The 13,380-nt window shown below is 37.9% G+C and overlaps 1 protein-coding gene across 8 annotated transcripts in view; it reads right to left on the bottom strand.

Moving 5' to 3' along the window:
* The window catches only part of LOC124395491 (voltage-dependent calcium channel subunit alpha-2/delta-1), a 111,654-nt gene that overhangs the window by 27,207 nt on the left and 71,067 nt on the right, over positions 1–13,380 (bottom strand). For 5 of the 8 annotated variants that reach the window (XM_046864015.1, XM_046864012.1, XM_046864011.1 and 2 more), the window contains exons 11-19: positions 12,989–13,147; positions 12,634–12,738; positions 12,413–12,491; positions 11,104–11,153; positions 10,915–10,998; positions 10,687–10,764; positions 9,994–10,074; positions 7,704–7,778; positions 5,617–5,676 (exon numbers count right to left, since the gene is read on the bottom strand). In XM_046864015.1, the coding sequence (XP_046719971.1) occupies positions 5,617–5,676; positions 7,704–7,778; positions 9,994–10,074; positions 10,687–10,764; positions 10,915–10,998; positions 11,104–11,153; positions 12,413–12,491; positions 12,634–12,738; positions 12,989–13,147 (771 nt within the window). The remainder of the gene's footprint in view (positions 1–5,616; positions 5,677–7,703; positions 7,779–9,993; positions 10,075–10,686; positions 10,765–10,914; positions 10,999–11,103; positions 11,154–12,412; positions 12,492–12,633; positions 12,739–12,988; positions 13,148–13,380) is intronic. The other 3 variants (XM_046864016.1, XM_046864014.1, XM_046864013.1) reach the window with 1 other exon arrangement.

The raw sequence follows: 13,380 nt of genomic DNA on the forward strand, positions 1-13,380 counted from the left end.
ACAAACAAAAAATGAAAAGAAACATAAGAAATTACCGTAATTTCCGGACTATTAAGGGCACCCAAATATAAGCCGCACCCACTGAATTTTACAAAGATTTTTATTTAGAACATAAATAAGCCGCACCTGTCACAGGCTTTAACGAAAGACAGTGTCTGTTACACGGGAATAGCCTGCCGCCGCATTTTTCCGGTATTACTGCATGTGTGCAAGACCAAGGAATATGTCCTTATTATTTATTGATGCTCATTTCTAAGTTTCTTTGACTAACCTGTAACGCTGTTGCCAAGAAAAATAAAAAAGCACGGGTTTTGGAAACCTGTCTGTGCTTATATGATTTCAGTTGCAACTGGAGTTAGCGAGCTATCCCCTTGACCCTGATACAACGCGTTACAATGGCTTGTATCTAAACAGTAGCCTACCAAGAAAGTCATTGTTCACTGTCTTCCTCCTTCCTTTCACAGCTATTTCTCTTGAGAGTTTATCTTTTGGCATCGTCGTGCGTTTAAAAATCACCACCGGTGGAAGTTTTTTCTCCCGATGCCGTGCAGCTCAGAACACAGGTGAGGTGCGTTTTTTTCGTTTCCGTTCGGACATTTTATTGGTCTAATGTTATGTCGCTCAGTTTTATGGCTTGAAGTTTCTGAAACCAGGAAAAACCCAGGAAAAATCCATAAATTAGCCCCTTCGTTGTTTAAGCCGCAGGGTTCAAAACGTGGGAAGAAAGTAGTGGCTTATAGTCCGAAAAATACAGTATGTATAAAAAAGAGAAACACCAAGAGAAAAGGTTTTTTTGAGAAAAAAGAAAGGGGGAATCTTAAAGGGGAATAGAGAATCAAAGTGAGTGAGTGAGCAGGCAGGGCTGACTTTGAAAGCTGAGTGAGTAATGAGAGACAGGCACAGCAAAAGGACAAATTCAAAGTGTTGAGGTCACCTAAGGACCCCCAAAAGTCACACAATGGGAGATGCCAAGTATATTACTTACAAGTGACATATCAACTTCATGTGTTGATCCTTGCTAGACCCTCAACTATACACCAATTCAATAGAGTGTAAGACTTGACCTTTTGTCTTGAAAACCTTGAACATGATTTCATGCAGAGGTGTTCATATAAAATGCCTTTGATTCGGACTATTCGAATGCAGGGTGTCCCAACAGTCTCAGAGCTACACTTCTTCAAAATGTTTTCAATATATAAGGAAAGAATGTTGTTCTTATATGAAAATACTGAATAGAAGGCTATTGTACGATTATGGTGGACTGCAGGTAACATGGGCAGCACATCACACACCACAGTATTGCTGAAAAGGGAGCCAAAATCGAAAGCAACATCTGTGTGTTTTTAAAGAAATGGCAATGGTTTAAAAAGTGTTATCAGAATCTTTTGTAACACCCTGAAGTTCAACAGCTGCTTAAACAGAATGAATGTGTTTCACGTATGACTCAGTGGCATCACGTACAAAAGGATCCATGGAGGCATTAGACTGAAATCATTAGTTTTCAGGTCTGAATAGGAAAAAGGCTCGGAGTGATCTTATCCTCAGAGCTTCACACTGAGTAGCTCCTTTAATCTGTCCAGCAAAGCCCAGATGTGAAACATTCCTGAATCAAACATGCATAATACAGATAATGCATCCAGATCTATCCATTGATAGAGCTCTATGTAAACATTCTTTCATTGTGGATGAAATTTGGTTCCAATATTACCCATGCCGAACGGCCCTGGCTAATCAGAAATGATTTACAAACAGGAAGGATTTGTTTAAAGAAGAATTCGAACAGACTCCCTTAACTTCCTCCATGTCCCACCCAAATCCCTCTACTACAAGGGAATGTCACTCCTCGAAACATCACTTTAATGGTATCATGATGGATTTATATTAGGATGGGCATTGCTCAGATGCAGTTAATATATACCATGTAGTCATGAATTACTCAGAGCTTTACAGTCTCTTTGTTGTTCTAAATCCATATTCTGTATTTCTTATTCATCTGTGCCACCATTTACAAAGATAATACAGACTAGAATCTGTAGACCAGATTCACTTTAGCATTGGGAGGGTGAATCATAAAATGGGTATAATTTCTGTTCAGTATGAAGATGGAGATGGAAAAAAGGCTGCATTAAGATGATTAGCAAAGCTAAAAGAAAAAAAAAAAGAACATGGCACAAACAGCAAGAAATGCTGAAATGTTTCATCTCCTACTTAATGAACTATGAATGGGCAGCCCTATTTCAATAACTGCAAAACAGCAAGGATTCATTTAAAAAGATTAGTTTAAAAGGAGCAAAACACAGCAGGGAGAGCGCTAAGAATATAAACAGACATTTGTGGTGTAAAACACGCCAGTGCAAAGCAAACCGTTGCCACCTCATAGATAATGTTCTTATGAGAGCCCTGTTTTTCTCTTATACCAAATCACACTGACAATGAGGGTTTTTTTATTGATAAATGAATGACTCATTGTGTTTTTTTTTTTTTTAGTTTAGAGGTATATAATTGTTGTAGGACATCCACAAAACATTAAGTTACCTCCATTATATAGATAGATCTGAAAACTGTGTTTTTGGATATGACCGTCTCTAGGCTACATATGTAACCATGGTTATTTGGGGGAACAAGACGCTTTGGGAACACTTTCGTGTTTCTGTGCACTGAATCCCATGTGTAATCCGTCCAACGGAAAAGCTTGGTGATGTCACGACCAGGAAGCTATAAAAGCACATGCCATGGAGACGGCGCTAGCTTCGAAAGTGAAAGAAACACTTGCAGGGATAAGGAAAGTGTGGCTTGAAGATGCAGCGTCTAGTTCTCTTAGGGAACCAGGGTTACATACGTAACCTAGAGACTTTCCCTTTCAGGCTAGCATCCACAATCCACCTACTGAATGTCTGCTTATAGGCAGGAAGACAATTTTTACAGCTGGCCTGATTTCTCTACACGGCAGTTCTGTGGACATATGTGTCCAGTGCTCACACCGGGCACACCCGGTTAAACTTCTCCTGGTCAGGGCCCTGAAAAGGAGAAGGATAGAATGCCTGGAACACGACCGGTCATGGGACAGCCAAAAGGCACCTTGGAGACATACCCCGGTCTGGGGTAGAGGAAGGCACTGGCCATGCCTGGGGTAAACTGCAGACAGGAGGGGCTCACGGAAAGGGTGTGAAGGTCTCCAACCCTCTTTAAAGAGGGCTAATAGAAAAACAGTCTTGACTGTCAAAAATCTTAAGGGCATTTTAGACAGGGGCTCTAAGGGAAGCTTAGACAAGGCCTCCAGGACAACGACCAGGTCCCATACAGGCACTCTGGGTCCCACATAAGGCCTCAGCCTCAGGGTACCATGGAGGAAATGTGTCACTAATGGGTTTTTCCCTAGCGACTGCTTGGCAAGCGGAGCATGATAAGCCAAAATAGCGGACATGTAAACCTTTAGGGTGGAAGGAGAGAACCCTTTAGCGAACTGTTCTTGAAGTAATTCCAGCACGGTGCCAACTGGGCAGTTAACTGGATCTAATTGGTGACCTACGCATCATGTAGTGAACAGGCGCCACTTTGTGGCATACGACCTCGGCCAAAAGACGGCCAAAAGACCAGTGGCTAAGAGCTAGGTTTAGGGTCTCGATAAAAGCATCTGCCAAATGCCATAAATGTAACATAAATGTAGTGAGTAATCCAAGACCATAATGTTGCTTGTTTCGAGGTAAATTGGTCACCTGACTGCATCACGATCTAAAAATACATTATTGTTTCTTTTATATTTCCATTTTCTTAATTCACACTACAAGGTAAAAATGTACATTTTTATATATTTATTATTTTTTTAAAGCATTTTTTTTATTTCCGTGTACAGATGTACAGAAAGCCAAATCATAGAAAAAATAATATGCATTTTTAAATTAATTTGAATTAATTAGGAAGGAGCCATAGTTCCCATTATTACCTATGACATTAACAGCTACTAATAGTCTCTCTCTCTCTCTCTCTCTCTCTCTCTCTCTCTTTCTCTCTCTCTCTTTAAAGGCTCTGGCATGGGAAAGCTGGTGTTGGATCTATGATGATAGCAAATGTTGAGTTATTTTATGGGGTTGCTAAGTAGCTCCTATTTCCATAATCTCAACCAACTGTATAAGACTGTAGAAAGGACATTACTCATAATCACACACTCCAGTGCTCATGTTAGTTCTCACTCTCAGTGTATTGTTTAAAGACTATAATCACACTCTTGGTATCACCCAAATGAGGATGGGTTCCCCTTTTGAGTCTGGTTCCTCTCAAGGTTTCTTCCTCATAACATCTAAGGATGTTTTTCCTTGCCACAGTCGCCATGACTGCTCATCAGGGATAAATACACATCATTCACCTTAACTTAACTGTTAAATTCTGTAAAGCTGCTTTGAGACAATGTTCGCTGTGAAAAGCGCTATAGAAATAAACTTGACTTGACTTGACTTGACTAGACTAGACTATATCAGGATATTAGACATGTTTAAGTATTAGTTGATGTGAACTGGAAACACAGTGGCAATCACACCTGACTAACAAATGAAACTCTAAAACTCTAAAGACTAAGACTAAAGCAATGTTTCTATTCTACAAAGAGACACAAAACAGACTATTAAGATACTGATGGGATATATAAGTAGTTTTATGCTAGTCCTGCTACTTTAGTGGGAATACTCTAATCTACACTATATATTTAAAACAAATTCTTGATCTAATGCATATTCCATATAGCAACATCATTATTGGCACTCATTGGGAGAAGGGGTTAAAAACACTGTGATAACAAATTATTCACAATTTCTAATTAAACAACTAATAGTTATTAAATTTTGGTGAAAAATATTGGCATATCTGATGGACATTTTATAAAATGTACTAAGTTTTATCATTTTTGTTCATCTACTCAATTTTTCTAAGAACATAATGCAATACAACAGAATTGTTGCCTATGCATTCCCATAATAGTCATAACAACATTAATAACAATACTAAGCTTGCCACAAAATGCAACATGTGAGTCTTATCTGTTACTGTTACTGAAACTACAACTGCAAGTCAGATAAGAGAAGTTTTATTTGACTTTTCTGACAGATAAGTCAGATAAGACCAAAATCGAGTGCTTTGACCATTCAGATCATAAACATAAACTGTTTTGTGAAGAAAGCCAGAAACGCTACTGTAAAATATGAAAGTGAATCACTTCAGTCTGTTCTGCTAGTTTTTTTTACAGGAGCTCTCAAAAAGATGAATAGATTCTTAGAATCTACTACTTAGATTCTAAGTATCGGGATGTTTTAACACAAAAATCAAGTGCATTCAATGGCATTTAGTCAATCAGTACATGCAGTAGTCGTGGGACAAAAATGTTCTGCATGGTAGAGTGAAACAGATTTCTCTAGTTTTTAACATTACCTTGTCAATTCAGCACAACTATGCGCTTGTATTTCTTTCAGGAAATGCTTTACCAATTATTATTTGTCAACATATTTAAAGACATCTTTTGCTGCTCACAAAGTGTGCCAATAATAATGGAATTGACTGTTCTATCAGGGTCTTTAGTCTACTGTTGTATCTACGGTCTATCAACTCCATGGTCTACTGTTGTCTCACCTCATGGAAAGTAATTGCATGTTTGTTATTTAATCTGATGTGACGATTGTGTATCCTCCTCTAATGCAAGGCATGAAAACGCACACACAAAACACAAAAAAGCAAGCATATAGAATGAATCTGTATATCATTTAAATAATAAAACGCATTGGGAACATCTAACAGCATGGAAACTATAATCCCCATTTTACTATGTAGACATTAAAAAAGTAGACAGCTTTGAAGAGATGCCCATGTGCAGTGAACTTAAATAGCACCAAGGGAGTGTAAGCCATTTCCATTTCATCGATATATAAAATCAAAAGTATCCTGTAAAAAAAAAACAAAAAAAAAACACCATTCTCCAAACTTTTTCTGAATGCTGCCTTTCTTGAAATCTTAGACAAAATCCATCCCCTGTGTTCCTTACTCCTGGATACGCACACAGCATTTTGAACCCATTCCAGTATATCTAGCACCTTTGGTTGTTTTATGCGTTTGCGTGAGCATATCCGCACTGCACAAGGTCAAGTATAGAGTCCGTGCTTCAGAGATTCAATCCGTGCCTATATGTCTTACTCAATCAGCGTGCAGACGCCGAGGCAGTATCGGGTCACGGCAAATCATTCGAGATCAAGCCTTCAGAACTGATCAGAGATGGCTCCTGGGAAAAAAATGTAAACACTTTTAAACTCGTGGCCTGTAGTCCACACAAGACTCCATGGGGAGTAATTCATGTGGTGGAAAAAAAAAACTGGCCACTTGAACAGCCTTTGTTTTTTTATAAAAGAAAAAATACATTTAAAAATAAATAATAGAAAAATAATTATTGATAAGGACTTGTGCATTGATATTCAAGATTATTTTCAAAAGGTATACAGTGCAGATGAATGAAGAGAGTCAGAGAAAGGAGCTTTCAATGTCATGGCTATTTCTCTTTAATCTAAATGCCGGAGGGTAAAAATTCTGAAGGACATGAAAGTCTGTCATAACACTCAATTATATTATCTCAGTCTACGCGACTCGGTTTAGTTTATTTGATTTGACTCGGTGGTGGGTAAAAGTTAATCCTCTCCATATATATGACCTGGAGCATTGTTATTCTACTATGCATTTAACAGCAAACATCACACTTGCCTTTGCATGCTGAATTATTTCAGCACTCCTGGACCATCTGCCATGCTTTCTCTGGTGCACATGGCTTCTAGAACCGAGGAATTCTCGCATGTTTAAAATACTCTCACAGCCATAACTCACACTCTTATGTCCGACCATGACGGCGAGTTCACCTGAGCTATTCTTAGACCCCCCCGTGTGTCGGCTGTTCCTGCCTTCAATTGTGCTGTTTGATAACTGGGAGGAAGTTATCAGCATTGAAGTGATAAATACTCCTTTTACAACATGCACGCTGAAAAATAAAACGGGCTACACTAGCTTATCCTCAACATCGTTCTTTCTTGTCTTCATCACATATGCTTCGTTTAATGTTCCATAACACCTCGCATGTGCAGCGTAATACTTCACAGCTCTGGACCAATATGGACATGGCTGGGAGCGATTGAGAAACATATATGCAAGTTCACTGCCAGTTTACAGCGTACTACTTCAGGCAAATTGTAAAGGTTACGCACAAAAAAAAGCACCCATCACACAAACCATGTGCTTAGGCGCACTGATGGAGGTCTAGCCAAGCACTGATTATATATTTATGCACTGAGAAGAAATGGTAATACATTCCAAAACCATGGCTGGGGTCTGAGATCAATAAGGTAATAAAGACTGGTTATTATATGTGCTGAAACCTTTTCCAATGTAAAAGTCAATGTAAAGAAATCAAATCATCTGAAATAGGAAGATTAAGAGGGAAAAAAAAGAATCATGTCTGGGCTTTTGTGCCCTGTTGAGACAAGATTTCTACGAGGATATCTGAGCCTATCCATAAAGCTTGTTTTACATACTAAAAGACGATCTGAAATATAGTGGGAAAGGGAAAAGTGGAAGAAATAGATACAAAGCGTATATAAAAATGATATATGAGTGATAAAGAATCAAATATATCAATCAAAAAACGTTTCGTCGTAAATGATGTATAATGCAATGACGTGTACCTTAGGCTGGAGGTTCGGATGGAGCAGCACATAGCCGTTGGGATCGATTGCAAAATAATATCCATTAGGGCCGATCTGAGACAGACAGACAGAACGAGACAGAAAAAATAAATAGTGAAACGCACGTCCACTCAAGTGACAACCTGTATAATGATAGACAAACCATTGTAACCCGAATCGCCAGAGTCAGAGGGATTGTTTTAGAGTATTGTTTTAATCCCACTGAGCATCGGAACTGTCCAAGATCTCAATTCAACACAGGCCGAATCTGTCAATCATGGGCAAGTTATGTGTGCTAATCATCAGTGTCTGTTCATCTGGAAATGCTCCTCAGAGCTTAATGGAAAATCACAGCCATTTACAAATCAAGTCTTAAGTACAAGCAGATGCTTATGTAATGCATAATGTAAGCATAAAAATGCTTATGTCCTCTTAAGGGTGTGTCTGCTGAGAAAAGTCAGAAGGAGGAAGGTTAGATAAGATCAGACCATAGAACAATAGACCAATAGACTATACTTATTTGTTCAGTAATACATAGATTTATTAAAAAGGATAAGCATGACTATCCACTAGAATTTATAACAGGAGTTTACTTTTTATTTTAGACAGACTATCTGCATTTTCTGTCTGTCTGTCTATCTATACTATACTATATGTACAAATGTATTGGGACACCTGACTTTCACAGCTATATGTGGTTCATCCCTAAACTGCTACTACAATGTTGTAGCAGTTTAGGGAACAGTATAGGATGTCTTTTTTGGTGCATTATATTTTCCTGTGGTTGAATGAGAGCACAAATCTCAACAAGCACACTCCAAAATCTAGTGAAACTTTTCCTGGAAGAGCGAAATTTATTATAAAAATAGGGACTAAATAGGGACTAAATGTTGAATGGGATGTTTGCACATGCAGATCCTAAGGTAGGGTGTCCACAAACGTGTCCAAAATCTCATAGCTATTCAAATGCATCTATAAGTCGTTTAAATGTTTAAAACGTACAGTATACAGTACGTGCTAAATCTTCCTGTTTATTCCTATTTGCTCATGTCTTTAATGAGTACCAATACTATATTCATCACCTTACATACCTTTAAAAGGTTCCCACAATTCCCTCATGACCAAGCAGCTAATCAAGTTGATTCATAGACACAGTTTTGCACTCAAATCTGATTGTAATTGTTTTCTAATGCTGCTGTTTTTGTAAAAATCTGCACCATCAGTCAGATATTGGTGCATACAATGCTATCTGACTAAATGGCTGGTGTGATGACAAGTGAGGATACAGACAGAGCTCCTACACTCACATGTAGAAGCTCTAAGACTGAAAATTAACTGCCAGAAATATCACTTGATGCCTGCACAGACTGTGCAATTCATAGGCAATGAGTTTGACTTGTGCTCCATGTGAGGCTGTTAACGAAGACTAAGCTGTCTTGTAAATGCAGTCAGGAAATTAAGATTGGACACACACTGCCTACACATGACTTACTGTGACTGAAAGGTATTTTGACAGCAAAAACACTGGTGGTAAAACTCGAAATGGTGCACCTCAGACTTACTACTTAGACTTAAGCTCATAAGTTTATGAAGCGGACAGAAACTGGGATCATGGGCCAAAATCTACAACAGTATGCTAGTCTTGGCACTTCTGTCATGTTATAGATGAGACTGCAGTGAAAATTCAGTAGGCAAACAGTGGCCAATTCTGTGATTCTACCTGCTGTTGACATTGCTGACGGGTACTTCATGTCCCCTAGCCATCAGACTGGACCTACTGTCCCAGGCCTTAAAAATTACGGGTGTGGCCCTTGATATGTGGGAATACTTCATGTGTTCTGAGGGAAAAGTGCCTGAAAACTCCAAAGAATGCTCAATTTCAAAGGAAACCGCCCTGTCGACCCTCATGGGGGTTGCTGTAATGATCCTAAGACATGAACATTTGGGAGTTGATATCATTTGTCTAATTTGCAAATTTAAAAAAATGGAAAAAAGGATGTGTTAAATGGCAAAAGTTACTCGAGATATAAGAAATCCATCAGGTTCTTTTATGAATTTGGATTTTTGCGGGTTTAAAGCTTTTTTTAAAAGGGTTTTTTATTATTATTATTATTCATCTTATCCGGGTAAGCATCCGTGTTGTAGACGTCTAGTGGAACTCACATGGCATTCTAAAAGTAGCCTTATAATGTGATTGTTCTGAGAGCTCAGATAGGGTGTAGAGATCGGGTGTGTAATGTTCTGTATGTATGCATGTATGTGCGTGCGTGTGTGCGTTCTGTACGCTCACCGTGAAGCGTGGTGTCAGCCTTTTGATATCGTCCAGAGACACATCCACACCCATGACTCCTAGAATAAGCTGGTTCTCATGCTACATAAAAACAGTGAAGGAGATCATTTTCATGCAGAGTTGCACATGCAAATAGCAAATGAGTTAAGGAAGAGGGTGTTAAAGATCTTACGACCTTATTAACACGATCAGCTAAATGTCACTAACGCTTTAGTGATAAATGTTTAACATTCAAAGTAACATCCTGATGGGAAAAGAGAGCGCAGCTCATGCATAAGAAAAGAAGGGTAATGCTTTATACCATTATCACGCTTGTGAGCACGTTTTGCACAATTCCACTGAGAGAAAGAACACTAGGCTGCTAAGCCGAGGAGTTTACAGCCAGTTTATTTTGACCTATAATTGTTCATTAGGACACAATATTTACTTTCTGCTACCGGGAATATCAGTCTATTTCCCGAAAGGCTACTGTCCTGGTGGTTACTATGCAGGAGATAAAGGCTTCTGCGTCATAACGAATAGATTATTTGTTACTAAAAGTAACAAAAATATCACGTATTTCCAGAGAAAAAGCCTATTAATAGCTTTTTGGGTCAAGCGTAGTGTTCTGGTCTCTGGTCATTGAAAATATCTCAGAAGCTGCACTGTTTAGAGTTTGTAGGTCAGTTTCGAGATCAGTGAGTTCACCGAGACCTGGATGCGTGAGCCGTTTTCTTTGGATTTCGTTTTGTTGAAGACGGGTAGAGTGCCTGTGATGACCAGACCCAGCTCCTGAAGAGGTCAAAAACAACAGGTGCTGTAATATAGCTATTAAACCTTATCACTCATTCTGTTGTCACACATAAAAGTAAAAAACCCACTATACTACAGAAATACTATAAACAGAAACATCAATCATAATCTGAAAAACAATTCAAATACCAAAGCATCCAGGTACACGTTGGTCCATTGCACCTGTTTAGCATCAGCCAGGACCATGGGTCTGCCCAGGACGTCCAAATACTCCTGTACAGTATGTAACATCATATGGTCAAGTCAAACATGTGCCCATTTTCAATTGGTGAATCCAAAAATATCATTAAGAAGAATCATGATGCTTTTGTACAAAACCTGTGTGTTTATGCGAATCGCTCCAATAGAAGGGATTTCATAGAAGTAGCCTAAAATCAATCAGAGATGGGTTATTTTATTTGTTTTTGTTTTGTTTATTCTGTACAAGCAATGTGCAGCATTTTTCTACCAGTAGAGGGCAGCAGTAGGTACAGGTTCCAGTCAAAATAGGCAAAAAAACATTTAGTATTTTGGAGTTACATAAATTCATTGTATTCAATTAAGTCATTCATTCATTAATTGCCTAATTAATTCTAAAATCAAAACCCCCCTTTTTTACACTACCCTTTTTTTTTAAAAATATGTGTAAACATTCTTTTCTTTCAACTTGTTTGGAAGTTAGAGCTCAGGGTCAGCCATGATGTGGCATCGCTGGAAAAGAAAGAGATAAGGGCTTTGCTCAAGGGCCCAAAAGTGGCAGCTTGGCAGTGCTAAAGTAACCCAAAGCCCTTACCTATATATAGGTACAACTGCTATAGATAGATAGATAGATAGATAGATAGATAGATAGATAGATAGATAGATAGATAGATAGATAGATAGATAGATAGATAGATAGATAGATAGATAGATAGATAGATAGATAGATAGATAGATCTTATTCTATATATTCTTTTTTTTTTTACTTTAAATACACAAATTTCAGTAATTAATTATGGCACTTTAAAATGCCATATTCAAGCACACCAATACTCTGTATAATTACAGAGCCTAAAACAAGCTGTGACCCAGCAAACATGCAGTTTGGTGTTTGTATACATGCATTTATTTATCTTCTTTTTTATCTTTTGGTTTTGGGTAATATTTGTATTTGGCACAGTTTTTGCACTGTTGATTAACATCACTTTACATCACAACATTTTAGTGAACAATGCCATCTTTCGTATAGTGGCAGAGCCTGTAATTTGCCTGACAGCGGGTCCTGGAGACCTTCAATATCTCATTTATTTGTTGCACATACTATATGTATGAAACTTTTAATACATTGTGTAAGCATAACTCAACAGCACACATCTAATGAAACACTTCTATTTTTATATCTATTTTTTTCTCCCATATAAGACTTCTACATACATAAAATGCAAATTACATTAGCATTTTTGTTTTGCAATTGGGCCAAAAATCATTTCCATAAATCAAGTGCAAATTGTAATTTATTGAAAAAAAAAAACTAAAACAAACAAAAAAAACCCACAAAGCAACAGAATACTGGAACCAAATATTTGAAGAGGGGGAAGAGAAAGATAATACAAATAATCAATTTAAAATAAAGTACTCTAGTCAAACTCATCATTCTGCTAACTTGTACCTTTGTTGTCACAAGCCATCCACTGTATAGGTCCTGTGTCGTAATTGTGTTGGCCAACAGAGAAGGTGAAGATGCGGACCTGAGAGATAAAAAAAAAATGAATGTCGGAAGAAAGAAAAAAAAGAAGTAATAGAGTTTGTTGAATATGAAAACACACTTTAAGCTATTTTTGATATTAGACCAAGCAAAGATTGATTTAAACATATATTTATTCTTTACACCTCCTTATTTTTGTTGTACTGTTTGAAGATCTCTTGAGCTCTCTCCTCTCCACCATCAGTAAACAGCATGATGATTTTGTTGCAGTTCGCTCTCGACACGTTCCTCTAAAAGTCATTTTAAACAGCTGCAGTTACAAAACAGCACCAGCAGAGAGCAGTACACAATAATAACACAACAGCACTGCACCACAACAGGTTCCTTATTGAATTAAGAATCGTTATAGGCAACGCAATGGTGTCTTTAGGAAAACATTTGTTTCATCACTGAATTAATGCCTTGCTGAATGTGTAGCATTTAAAGAGGAAGAGATGAAAGATAATTGTGACTTGAAAGAAAGATCCGATAAGCACTCACATCTGAGAGCTGTTTGAAGGCAAACTCAAAGCCTTTGGTGTAGTTGGTTATGCCCTTAGCTGTAATGTTCTGCACTGCATCTTTCAAGATCTTCTTATTGCGGACGTTGGCCTGGACCAGATGGTCGAAACATGCTGTGTTGTTCACTTTTGTGTTAAACTGGTAAAAGAGTTACACGTATATCCACACACACACACACACACACACACACACACACACACACACACACACACAAAATGCTGCTTTAATAACATTTAAAACATACTAACCTTTCCCATTAAAACCCAAATCAATAAAAACCTGATTTTGGAGTGTGTGGAGGATTAAAGTGTTGCAATCCATCAGTTTGATATGAAGTTATAAATGAGCTGTATTTGGTTTGACAAGCTGGA

The sequence above is a fragment of the Silurus meridionalis genome, chromosome 13 (genome assembly GCF_014805685.1).
Source record: "Silurus meridionalis isolate SWU-2019-XX chromosome 13, ASM1480568v1, whole genome shotgun sequence".
Lineage (NCBI taxonomy): Eukaryota > Metazoa > Chordata > Actinopteri > Siluriformes > Siluridae > Silurus > Silurus meridionalis.